This window comes from Aptenodytes patagonicus, chromosome 3 (assembly GCF_965638725.1).
Source record: "Aptenodytes patagonicus chromosome 3, bAptPat1.pri.cur, whole genome shotgun sequence".
Lineage (NCBI taxonomy): Eukaryota > Metazoa > Chordata > Aves > Sphenisciformes > Spheniscidae > Aptenodytes > Aptenodytes patagonicus.
The window spans coordinates 100,955,848-100,969,846 of NC_134951.1; the positions used below are offsets into that span (position 1 = coordinate 100,955,848).

General features: G+C 41.6%; 1 protein-coding gene across 2 annotated transcripts in view; it reads right to left on the bottom strand.

The window, feature by feature from the left end:
* PRKCE (protein kinase C epsilon) overlaps positions 1 to 13,999 on the bottom strand; it is a 309,238-nt gene that overhangs the window by 197,066 nt on the left and 98,173 nt on the right. For both annotated transcript variants that reach the window (XM_076334413.1, XM_076334414.1), the window contains exon 2: positions 8,484 to 8,547. In XM_076334413.1, the coding sequence (XP_076190528.1) occupies positions 8,484 to 8,547 (64 nt within the window). The remainder of the gene's footprint in view (positions 1 to 8,483; positions 8,548 to 13,999) is intronic.

Below are 13,999 nucleotides of genomic sequence, written 5' to 3' on the forward strand. Positions count from 1 at the left end.
GAACAAGACCGGCCCCAAAACTGAGCCCTGGGGAACACCGCTCGTGAACGGCGGCCAACTGGATTTAGCTCCATTCACCACAACTCTTTGGGCCCGGGCATCCAGTCAGATTTTTACCCAGAGAAGAGTCCACCTGTCTAAGCCGTGAGCCGCCAGCTTCTCTAGGAGAATGCTGTGGGAGACAGTGTCGAAAGGCTTTACTGAAGTCCAGGTAGACCACATCCACAGCCTTTCCCTCATCCACTAGGTGGGTCACCTGGTCATAGAAGGAGGTCAGGCTGGTCAAGCAGGACCTGCCTCTCATGAACCCGTGCTGGCTGGGCCTGATCCCCTGGTTGTCCCGCTCATGCCTTGTGAGTGCCCTCAAGATGAACCGCTCCATAATCTTCCCCGGCACCGAGGTCAGGCTGACAGGCCTGTAGTTCCCCGGATCCTCCTTCCGGCCCTTCTTGTGGATGGGCGTCACATTGGCAAGCCTCCAGTTGTCTGGGACCTCCCCCGTTAACCAGGACTGCTGATAGATGATGGAGAGCGGCTTGGCGAGCTCCTCCGCCAACTCCCTCAGCACCCTCGGGTGGATCCCATCCGGCCCCATAGACTTGTGAGCATCCAGGTGGCGTAGCAGGTCATTGACTGCTTCCTCTTGGATTATGGGGGGTTCATCCTGCTCGCCGTCCCCGTCTTCCAGCTCAGGGGGCTGAATACCCTGAGGATAACTGGTCTGCCTGTTAAAGACTGAGGCAAAGAAGGCATTGAGTACCTCAGCCTTTTCCTCATCCTCAGTGACAATGTTCCCCCCCGCATCCAATAAAGGACAGAGATTCTCCTTGGCTCTCTTTTTGTCATTAATGTATTTGTAAAAACATTTTTTGTTGTCTTTAATGACAGTGGCCAGACTGCATTCTAGCTGGGCTTTTGCCTTTCTCATTTCTTCTCTGCACGACCTAATGAGATCCCTGTACTCTTCTTGAGTCGCCTGCCCCTTCTTCCACAAGCGGTAAACTCTCCTTTTTTTCCTGAGTCCCAGCAAGAGCTCCCCGTTCAGCCAGGCTGGTCATCTTCCCCGCCCACTCTTCTTACGGTGTATGGGGACAGCCTGCTCCTGTGCCTTTAAGACTTCCTTCTTGAAGAATGTCCAGACTTCCTGGACCCCTTTGCCCTTCAGGACTGTCTCCCAAGGGACTCTCTCAAGCAGCGTCCTGAACAGGCCAAAGTCCGCCCTCCGGAAGTCCATGGTTGTGGTTTTGCTGCCCCCCCTCCTTACTTCACCAAGAAGCGAGAATTCTATCATTTCATGGTCGCTAAGCCCAATACAGCCTCCGACCACCACATCTCCCACCAGTCCTTCTCTGTTTGTAAACAGCGTCAAGCGAGGCACCTCCCCTGGTAGGCTCACTTACCAGCTGTGTCAGGAAGTTGTCTTCCACACACTCCAGGAACCTCCTAGACTGCTTCCTCTCTGCCGTGTTGTATTTCCAGCAGACGTCCGGGAAGTTGAAGTCCCCCACGAGAACAAGGGCCAGCAATTGTGAGACTTCTGCCAGCCACTTGTAGAACACTTCATCCGCCCCTTCATCTTGGTTGGGTGGTCTATAACAGACTCCCAGCAGGATATCTGCCTCGTTGGCCTTCCCCCTTGTCCTTACCCATAAACACTCGACCGTATCATCATCACAATCGTTGAGCTCTAGACAATCGAAACACTCCCTAACATACAGGGCCACCCCACCGCCTCTCCTTCCTCGCCTGTCCCTTCTGAAGAGTCTATAGCCATCCACTGCAGCACTCCAATCATGAGAGTCACCCCACCATGTTTCTGTGACAGTGACTAAGTCATATCTATCCTGCTGCACAATGGCTTCCAGCTCCTCCTGTTTGCCACCCGTGCTGCATGCATTGGTGTAGATGCACTTGAGCTGGGCTATCGGTTTTGCCCCCAGCATTGGCACGCCACCCCTAGGCTCATCTCTAGTGAGCCTGGTTTTATCCCCTTCCCCCTTCAAACCTAGTTTAAAGCCCTCTTGATGAGCCCCGCCAATTTATGAGCAATGATCCTTTTCCCCCTGTGAGACAGCTGAACTCCATCTGTCGCCAGCAGGCCCACTGCCATGTAAACCTCCCCATGACCAAAAAAGCCAAAATTCTGCCGATGGCACCAGCCCCTGAGCCACGTGTTGATCAAGTGTGTTTTCCTGTTCCTTTCAGTATTCTTCCCTGCCACTGTAAGGATTGAGGAAAACACTACCTGTGCTCCTGATCCTTCAACCAATCACCCCAGTGCCCTGAAGTCCCTTTTGATCACTTCTGGACTTCTCTCTGGAACCTCATCACTGCCAGCCTTCAAATGTAAAGTATCTGTGAAATAAGGATGCTGCTTGATGCCTGGGAAGCTGTTTGCCAAGACTCAGCAAGTCACAAAACTGAGAGACGTCAAGTAAATGAGCTAACAAGAACCGGGAAACCTCTTCTAAACTCATATATTTTGACTTAAATGTTAAATACATAACCTGACATAGTCAGAAGCCTAAGGACTTCTTTGTTGGACATTTTGATGCAAAAGGCCAAATAATCAACCTAAACAAAATATTTTGCATTCACGAAATACTGCCATGACTTCAGCTAACAGGCTTTATTATTAAATTATCACCTTAAGTTCTTCATCTTGTGAAACTTAAGTATCTTAAGAGCAGATTAATCTTAAAGTGAATGTATTAGAAGATGTAATGTTTTGTAACTACATAACTCACAGATATAACCAAGAACTTCCAACAGGCTGCTTTCTGCAGTACCTATTGCCTCCAGCATGAACTGTGGTGGTTTACTGCAATTCAACTGCCCGCTCTAAAATGGGGAATCTGTAATTATATAGAAAGACAATTGCATAATGCAAATTGGGACACCTAACAATGATAAATAATCATTACAATTGATGAGACATAGTACATAGAAAAAGAGTTTTGAATAGTTCGTAAATTTTTATTACGTTACCTATAATAAATACAGAAAAAAAAAAAAACCTAACGTGTCAAGGTCATTCTGAAGTCATTCTACAGTTGATTCAATACTGACATATTACAAATGGTAACTTAATTTGTAAGTTGGTAGAAAGCTACCATAAGTAACTGTATACATTTGTGTCACACATAAACCAATAACTCCAAAGAAAGAGGAAATCTACAATGACAAATGCAAGGAGGTCACAAGCTTTTAAATACAGCAGCATCTGTCTTTCAGTCTATATAAAACTGACTTTGTTGAAAATGTTGTTAATCATTCCTGAGGCAATTTACCTCTCTTACCCTCTTGATGGCCATCTGTTATTCCAGTTTATAAATTGAATCATTGTGTCATCATATTAGTTATGTTTTAAACTTTCAGCCTGCGTTTGGATCTTGATCAGCTACACCAGAGCTATTAAGTATTTCTGAAATCATTCAAAAAACTTCACTCACAAAACTCTCTAAGCACTAAAATAGATCAAAAAATACTGCCAAAGCATGTCAATAAAACAGTCAATGAGTGCACTTCAGCCTAGAAATAACGCATATGCTACAGCAACACTGAATTAATATAGAAAATCAATATGACCTCAGACAACAAGCAGCACTGAAGAAATGAGTAAGACAGCATGTCTTATAGAGTCTCCTGTTCATCCAAAGACTGATAAAACTGACACACCTTTCTCCATAGCTCTGGCAGACGTTGAAGATACAACACTAAAAACCCATGCAATCATTAGATCCAGTTTGTGAAGTAACAGAGAATAAATACGATAGACCTTTCCCAAGCTAAATACTTCTTCAAACACCGGTCTACTATAAACCTTGTTTTTCTTATAACTGCATATATAAAATGGAGTCACCAGATGTTTGGTTAATAGCAGAATTGACTGATTATATGCTTTGCAAGTCTGACAAAATATTCTGGCAGAGTAACAACAACCACCCATATTTTGAACTGGTCTCCCAAAAGCAAGTTATCAGAAATGCTTATTCTTAAAGATCCTATGTGCTTGCATGTGGCACAGTACATAGCTCAATGAAGTTAACAAAAAAATTCCAACTAATACTACCGGATGCTGTGTCAGGTCCATAGAAGCTCAATATTTTTGTTTGACCAAAGAGATTTGTTTTTAAAATATCCCTTAAAGTTCTGAGTGGGCAGTTATTATTTGTCAACACTTTAAAAAAATCCAGTAAAAGTATTAAAATTATAAACAAATATCTTTATAAATAGAACTTTACTGATTAACTGTTGCAGTTATTTTAGCCTGTGAATGGATACCTTAGTGTGTATCTACATTTGGGAAGTTTCCACTGACACAGCTGTTGCCATTCATTGGAAACACAAATGCGTATTTACTCTGAATGCACAGAGCCATTTTAAATAAAATAAATCTATAGAAGGTAAATTGCCCTGCAGATCAATTTTGGCACAGAGTGTGTAAAGACCTGAATCACAGGTGTTACGGAAATACTGGTTACATAGTTTAAAATGGAGAATTTAAAAAATGTATTTTAAGAGCTGTTTTCTCTCCCTCTTCCTATGTCCCCATCAGCAAAAGCATGCTAAAGTATTTTGCAGGACTGGTTTTGAAAGCACAATATGGGGATGTTCAAATTTTAGCAGAAAAATTTAAATCCTAACTTTTGAGAACATCACCTTTTGCGTGACAAACAGTTCATTTAGCATTTTCTTTTCAGTATGTGAGCCAGACAGTTCCTGCTACAGAATTTACAAAAGATTGCTAAAATAAATAGTTATTCACCCTCCCTCTCAGTGCAGGACAAACGTTCAGAAGCTATAAGCAGGCTCCAAAACAGGATTAGTGTAAAAAAGCTGATGATAAAAACGTTCCTGTTGGGTTTGTTGTTGTAAGGGCTTTTTATGCAGTTTGTTTTCCACTTCTCAGACTTCAGCATACATGTTTTCCAACTTTTTTCTGCTTCGAAGACTAGAATCGAATGGGAGCAAGTTCTAGAAAATGATGTTTTCAGAACAAATCCAAATACCTTGAGATTTGAACAATCCACTGTGAGAGTTGGCAGTGCCACAAGATATCCAGTGGAAAGCAGTTTAAAGTCTTGGGCTTTCTGGGCTGCCCCCTCACAAGTGCACTGTTGCTGCTGGAGAAGTAGAGTTTCTCCTTCAGGCGGCTTCTGAAGGAAATTTCACAGTATAGGAAATGGCAGAGAAGCTGGCACAGCTCTACAACCTCCCATGGATTTGTAGCTTGTCTTTAGAATGGGAGAAAAATTGCAAGTAGCAAAGCCAGCAACTCAACCCTTCTTTCCACAGTTCCACATAAAAATACCTGCCAGATGCTGATATTGGTATCTAAGTCTGTCTCAAAGTGACAAGGAGAGGCAGAAGTACTCTTTACCTCCCCTTGTAATCTGCCATATTTCCATCTGTTCTGTACAGCTAAGCCACACAAGTGATGAAAGTTCATGAATGATACAGTTTGGGGGGGAGGAAGGAGGAAAAGAAATGGTGTACTTTTGTTGAGGAAGTCAGCTTATAACAATGAACTGTTTTCATTGTTTTGCCATGCAAGTGCAAATAGTGCAGAGGGATAAGTGATCTGACAGCTGGGACTAAGGGACAATTGAATTTTAAGAGGTATATGGTAACAACATCTTATGTCAATATTATGTAAAAGCTTACTAAAACTATTGAGAATATACTACCAATGAGAATGGTTCTTCTTTATCCACCATTTAGGATTTTATATGTAAAATTTCAATTTATATAGCAATTTATTCATATAAGGGCTCACTTGCAAATTAGGACTTTTGCCTCTTAGAGGCAATTTAATAGAGGACAAAGCTCTCTGCCCCTATTAACGGATTCAACTAATCTTAAGTCAACTATACCAAAACAGAATTTGGATATCTATCTTAAAAATCTTTTAGAAGTGCCAAATAACTGAAGTTACATTACTGAGTGCTGATAATTAGAAACCTGCATATATTACATAGAAGAAACAAGTCCAATTTTCAGAACACAGAATTATAAGACAATACTGGTTGGCAAGTATATACTATATCTCAATGGCTGAGATTTTTTTATTGCCTATTTTTTTTTAAATACTGCTAACTGAGAAACATGCAACATGAGTGCTTCCTCCAGTTAAAATTGTTGCTACAGGTATTTTTATTTTCATAAATGGCCAATTTTTTCCCCTCCAGAATCCGAGGTGAAATAGTGATACCTATTCGTGCAGCATGAAAAGAATGCTATGTACTCTGTTGCTATTCACAATGAAGACTGGAGTTCAAAAACAAGATCCTGGTTAACAAATTAGGTCAAGAGTAGCAATCACCTCAACCAACCGTAGACACTCAGAAGTCATGCATTTAGTCTAACCTTAATCTCACATTCCTTTCATGGTCAACAAACACAGATCAACTACAGCGACCTGCCCCATTGAAATGCATAAAATACATATCGGATGTATTCTATTTACATACAGATTTATATATGTATATATATACACACATGGATCAAATGAAGTAGGCTTTTTTGAAACATGCAGAAAAAGTTACTTTCCATGTGGGTTAAGTGTTTCTGTTCACTACAGAAGGATGCATGCAGTTGTTACGTTAAACTAGGTACTTCACTAAGACAGCTGAAGTGAGAGGAGACTCATCCTAGGCCTCAGCCCTAATAAAGCAATCTAAAAATAAGTTTTCATAACATCGCTAACAAAACACCATAAAAACAGTTTATGAACTATTGTACAAACCTGGTCCAATTTCCCTTGTGAGGAAAACCATAACTGTCCTAGAGAATTTTGCAACACTTCTACACAACACTTTTCCACGGTTATTTAATTGGATGGGAAAGCTCTAAAACTATACAAGTTCTATTGCATTTTGTAAGCACACCAACTTCTGCAGGGTTCTACCAAATTCACCCTAACTAAGCCTCTTGGTCTTCCCAAGGGCTTCCCATAAGACAGTGTTTCATAAGCTGTTTTCCCTCAGTGGCCTGTTTCCATTTGAGTGCTCCCCTTCAACACTAACGTAGCGGCACAAATTCTAGTTCTGCAAATTTCTTTCCAAGCACCTTTCAAGTGTCACAGGGTAATGCACCACATAGGAGACATTACCATAGCCATTTTTTCTTTTCCTGTATAAAAGGTTATAGAATTTTAAAGAACTTTTGAAGAATAACATAACACCACTCTTCCTGCCCTTTGACAGTCTGACACACCTGAATGCATCTTGTGATGGAATAGTAACACTATGCTCGTCTGGGTATCAATTAACTATCAATGGAAGGTTGGAAGAACATCTACCTGCCCTATGACAGAACCACACCAATGCCTTTAACTACATTTTAGTTCCATCACTGGCATGACAATTAGCAAGATATGTGGAAACTACTATTAAACTGATATTTTCTTCAATATGCAGGAAGAAAAAAAAGGCAGAAAAAAAGGCAGAGCATATCTTATGTGGGTACAAAATGTGGCTGTAAGATGAAGTTTAAATAATAGTTTGCTTTGTTTTTAAAATTCAGGATTCAGAGCAATATGTGGTTTTGTAAGCTACTGTTAGTAATTGGTCAGAGCACAGCAATTCATTACAAAGAACAGAAATATAAACGTGTTCTTCTGCTGTTTCTCAACTGTGCCAGGCAAAATAATTTCATTTTGTTTCATAGCATTTTCTGTTTCAGCTCCTGCCAGGGTTTATGTGAATCTTCTTTAGGTACTGTGAACCAATGATAACCTTGTTTAGCTGAGCTCTATGAGCTACTGGGGAAAGCTGATCAGTGGACATAATTTAAAATAATCAAACCCAAACCAGCCATCTAGGCCATTTCAGCAGGTCAGGCTGTCATCGAGAGCATGACTAAGATACACAGATGTGCTTCTTCATAAATTTTTATTCCCACCATATACCACCTGACCTGTTCCCACTTAACAGCAGAAAAATATCTTAAGAATTGAATAAATATTTCTCTTCCATCTTTTTGGGGGGTTTTTTCCAACGTGTAACTGCTGTGTCATAAAAATGACACCACCTCTTATCATTACAATGTTTTGGTCATTAATTTACCTGAAAAAGAAAACATTTAGTGGAAAAATATCAAATATTAGAATAATTTAAAAAGCAAATAAATTCTTCCCACACATACCTTTGACATCTTATCATTTCTAGCTACATAATGGTTAGCATTCTTCCAAAAATAAGAATTTGGAAGTTTCTTCTAGAAATTAATACTACTAAACTATTCTCATTTCATTACTGTCCTTTTAGCTGGCATTGTTACCATTGGTGATTAACAGGGTAAGACGAACCGTAACTGCTCATTGACTCACAGGCAGATACATTAAAATGTGTTCACTTTAACTTGAGCTCATACAGATTTAAGAGGATATTGGCACAGCACCTCCTCTAATGCTTCCATTGCAAAGGCCCTTGGAAGATTCCATTCATGAAAGAGTAAGATAAAATATTGGAAGTCCCTACCTTCACCTGATGATCCTGAAAGGTCTATGATGACATACACTCTCCCTTCTGGCTCCAAGTCAATCTGCAATCAAGAAGAGAATTAGAAGAAAACTTAAAATGGCTCCCAAAGCAAGTGACTGCACATGCAGGAAACAAAAGGTTTCCAAAACTTATGAAGCCAAGATGTAGGCAGGACACATAGGCAGGTCTACAGTTCACTAGCAACAGAGCTTCCTTTTGCAAAGAGGTATTGAGGACCCTGCACCTTCACTGAAGTAAAAAAGAAGCGTGTGCCCTTAGCACTTGGAAAGCTTGAACCCAGTGAATTTTACAAATCAAATATTTAAAGCACTGTTCTCCCATACATTTGCACCACTATTTCCAAGTAGTGGAACAAGGAAGAAAGTTAGAAGGTGGTAGTATCAAATAACTTTTTTACTGTAATTTATGCTGAGCCCAGCTATGCAAATGTGAAAAACAACACTGTGACCTATTCAGATCCCAGCGAGACAGATCAGCTCTGGTCACAGAACGGGGGAAATGAACACACACAGCTCGTATGGCCAGTTAACACGTGTTTATAATACTCCCTTTGTATCCCCACTGGGAGAAAGAAATACACACTTTATCCTCTTTTTCTGAAACACAAAATTTGTTTATTCCTGCACCATTCTGGTAGATTTTAAGGAGTCTTTGCTCTTGTGGAGATCACTTTCACTCAGCATGAAATACAGGTGCTCAGTATCAAGCTGCTGTACTTCAAGATTTCACGGGCTGTGGGAATAAGCTCCTGTATGTTTAGGCACCGCAATAAAGAGCTCATTACAAATCCTCCTGTATTTTACCACACATTTCATCAGCAACTCTCAATACTGCTGGATTTGAGTATCTTAATGGTGCCCCACATATTACAGACAATTTTTGCAGCCACCCATCTCTCAAAAATTAAACTGTAACTAAAACACTATGTAATCGATAGCTCTTACTGTCACATAGCAGTTGTCACACGATTTCAGAGACTGAGTGATGTGGTGTACATTAATATTGTATTTTCATTCTATTTTAGTAAGTAAAGCACACAGATAAAATTGCATGCCCACTGCCAGGATGCCTCAAAGGGCCTTGTCTGCCAGGGCCCGTCCTGTGTCCCACCGCTCCAGCCTGGAGCAGGCAGTCGGGGAGGCAGTCGGGGAGGCACCAGGGCAGCCCCAGCCCTGGGCATTAGGCACCTCCCTGAGGATGGGGGCAGGCCAGGGCCAGGCCCAGGCTGGGATGTGGGCCCACAGGTAGGCCCAGCTCAGCAGGGCCCAGGGCTGGGCAGGGCAGGGCTCTGGGGAGCTGGAGACCGGCCCTGCTGTGGCGTTGCTGGGGCAGAGGCTGACGGCCCTGGGGGCTGACATGGGGTCCGGGGCTCTGGGCAGGGTGGGGGAGCCCCGGGGGCTGGGCAGGGACATTGCAGCCTGTTGGCGACCCCTGGGCCCTGACACGCACGCAGGACTTGATGAGATCAGGCCTGCCATGTACCAAACCAGGGTACACAGGGCAGGTGAGAAAAGGGGGAAAGGAGATGTGCCCCAAAAAGCCCCTTCTTCCCCCAAGTGAAAAAGCGGCAGGACTATGGGTCCTTGTCGGTGCCAGACCAAACGGATGCAGGGTGGAAAGAAGGGAGTGTGCCTCATCGCCGGAGTCCAGCCAAGCCCTGCTCTCCACGGGCAGAAACCCCAGAACTTTCCTGACGCCTCTGCTCACTGAGGCAACCGCACGCGGGGCTTGTGGCTGGGAGCAGGCTACCTCCCCCCACCCCACCACGGCCCTCCTCTTCCCACGCCAGGTGCCCTGCCACAACAGGGCAGGTGGGCCTTGCTTTGCCCATCTCAGCTCTCTGGGCTAACAAAGGATACTGAGCTGCCTCCTAAGTCACAAGCGACATCAGGGTACGGCACTAGGACAGAGTAAGATGATAAATCAGGAGATCACCAATTCACACTAATAACTTGGGAGACCAATCTGTAAAGTAGCAAGTAAATGAGAAAAGGAAGGAGATGCCAAAACGTTGGGGCTACGCCAGGCTTTGCCTCTCTGCATTCAGTGGGCAGCTCCATGGGGCCACCTTTTTTGCCTCCAGGTTTCTCTCATCACCTGAGAGGACCTTTACAAGAGGGGCACCTCTGCTGTTTCCCTCTTTTGGGCCACAGCTGCTGAATGCATCAGGGTGACACAAGCTCCTCCCTCCATGAAACAGCTTCTCACAAAAATGCTTCTGTGCTGTTCAAGAGCGAGCCGGCAGAGGAGTTCACAGGTCTGGCTGATGTCATTGGACCAACAGATCAAGAAAATGATCTCAGCAGCTGTATTGTAAATAGACGAGGCAGGAAATAGGTGTTAGCAAGGCCAGGGGTTACTCAGAGGAGAGGAAAATGAAAGCGTGGTTGAGTGTTTTTCCATAAATAAAGTTGAATATTAAGTAATTTTTAACAATTTCTGAACTGGCAGCATGAGTTTTGTGGAAGAGGTTTTTTTGGGGGGTTTTTTGGTTTTTAAATAAAGCTACTGATCTTGAAGTATTGCTCCTCTCCCTTTGCAGTTTTTAAATTAAAAAAAAAAAATTAGAAGATCAGAGGCACAGGTGCATGAATAGACTTTGATGTCTACGCTGAGGGAGGCTTTTGAAAAACTGCTATAGCACTCAACAGGTGGCTGTATTAAAAAAGACAGGCATGTCTAATATTCTATTTGTATCAGCACTACATACAGTTTGGTTAATACTTTATGCAGTTCAAATCCCAGTGTGCACACATACATACAAAAGCCCAACACCATCCCTGCAGAAGAATCATGCATCTGGAAGAGCTGGTGACCACCATCACAAAATCTCTGTTCTGCCCATTTAAGTACAAACAGCATTGGAAGCAACTCAGGAAAAAGACTGGAGCACCAAACCCAAGTTTCCATTACCCACCAAGTGGACTGTTTTCATATACAATTTATTAGAAATGTTGCTTACTGATTTTGATTCATAATTTTTGCTGATGCTCTAAGCAGAACGAAGTATTTATAAAAGGGAGTCTCTCTTACAAAGAAAGTATGTTTCAGTCTTAAAATGTTCTAATACCAATGAGAATGAAATGGACGTATTCTTATTTTTAGATTTATAAAATACCCACATTTCATTTCAGCAAGTACCTATGCTGATAGTCTCATCAGTCACATGAATTAGTACTTCGCCAGAAGCCCGCAGCTCAGCTGCCTCAGCTGACCTTACATATAAAAAGAACACCCCCGCAAAAGCAGAATCCCCTAAACTGATAGGAATCCTTCTTTTGATCTCAGGTCTTTCATGTATCAAAGCAAGTACGGAATGAAAAGGACTGATTCTAGTTTTGCATAAAACATTTCTAATTTAATGCCTGGAAACATAATGGTATAAATACCACCAAAACAGTCAGATTACTAAAATACAAACTACATGCCTTTTCTTTCAGTCTGCACATTAAACTACACTTAAAAGAAGGTGGAGACTATGTAATGTCATTTTATAAATAAGTAACAAAAGATGCATACAGCACAATCTAAAGTTTCCATTAATTTTTCACCAAATGCCCTGAAAGTTATCACATGTGAAATGCCCTTAGACATATGTAACCAGAAACAGAGTGACTGGCCACATTCAGCTGAATATAACAGACATCCTTGAATGCAACGGAAATAGTCTGATCACGGCAGTTCTGATTCTGACCCTTCTCATTGACTAAAAATACTTCTCTCTGAATGCAGCCAAGCATTTATACATGCAGAGAGACGCTATGAGAAGATATCTAAAAAGACATGACTGTTCAAAAGGACAACAAGGAACAAGGCAAGATGCAAACTAGGGATGGGACAGAGGAGTTAATACAAAAGCAGCTTTGCTGTAAGCAAGACACATGGCAAAATATATGCCTTGCACATACACACCACGTTCTCTGCATGCAACAAAAGATGTAACAACTATCATTGAGCAAAATGTTTGATCACCAAAGTGTTTTATCATGTTACTTGCCCATGCTATTGCTGTGACTTTTGTTAAAATACAGAGTTTTAGTAGGTGCAAGTAAGATTAATTGTAAAGGTACTTTAAACAACTTCTATATTGCTAAAATAATCCTTATGTGGCAATGTATTGAGATTAGTACAATGATTGCTGGAAAGCAGCACAGATCTTGAAAAACTCCAGGCATGAATAACGCATATTAGTAGCCTGTTTCAGGGAACAAAAGGCAACCATCCATAAAACCAGACATACTTTCAGAGGAAAAAACCCATGTTGAAACCATGGCCAAGTTTCAGCATATTGAAGGCATTTATATAGTTTCACAGTCATTAATGGATTTTATTTTCAACACCCTTCTGAGACAGTTCCCCATCTGTAAAATGAGATACTCCCAAAGGCACAAGCTAGACTAAATGACTTGCCAGAACGTCATACAAGAAGTCTACGGTTAAACAAGAACTGAACTCTGGTCTCTGGAGGCCCAGGCTGCCCACAGGACCATTTCTCCTACTCCTCAGTTAAGCTTCACTTTGTCAGGCTATACACATCCTGTCTTCCTGCAATATCAGAGACATCCAAGCACTTTTTTTTTTTTTAAACAACTTTAATGGGTACATATCTAGGAGGCAATTTCCTTTCTTTTCCATTCAGTTAATATTCATCAGTAAAAACTATATCAAACAAAAAATTGCTTAAGTATTTCTCTGCAGCATTTCCAAAGCATCACAATTCTTAGGCAACTCTGGAGTAATGCAAAATTTAATAAAACTATGCAGAAGATTGTAAAAATAGTTCAGCCTTTCCTCAAGGTTTGCTTTTTTCAAGCTTTTAACTCCTAAGTGTTCTTCTGAAAAACTGAGTCCTAAGCTCATCTAGAAGCTCACCATTTTCCTCCTCTCAGGTGCAAGACGTAATTCCCAACCTCAAAAATATGAAACTCATTCAGAATTCTCTTAGACTACGATTTTGCTAAGGAAACTACACACTCTCTACTCTTACAGGGATGAGGAAGATTAGAATATCCTATGCAATTATTTGGGTTGCACCGATGCTTCATATTTGAATATGAAGAAGATTTTACGTTCTTGACCACTGTACAGCCTGAATCATTCCATCAACATTTGGGGGTGCTTTTTTCATTCTAGCTGATAGCACCAGCACAGAGATTTTGCATGCCCTATGGTGCAAACTGAGACCTGTTGTAAACAAGTGATAAACCACTATCTTCAGTGGCTCAGTGCCCCATTACCATAGGTTTTCATTTGATCATAACAGAGTCCATCAGCCATCTACGTTCCAAGACAAGAATGTCACCTAAGATTAGGTGCACTGTACTCATTTAAACGCCAGCTTGTCTCTTGAGAGAAATTTAAGGATAGTCATTGACATAAATCTCAGATCTGAAATAAACAATGACTAGACAAATGCATTTTCCATAACTGAACTTCCTAACCGCATAAAGGTTGAGTAAGTTTTACTCTGATGTTCCTTAGCTAGACAGTAT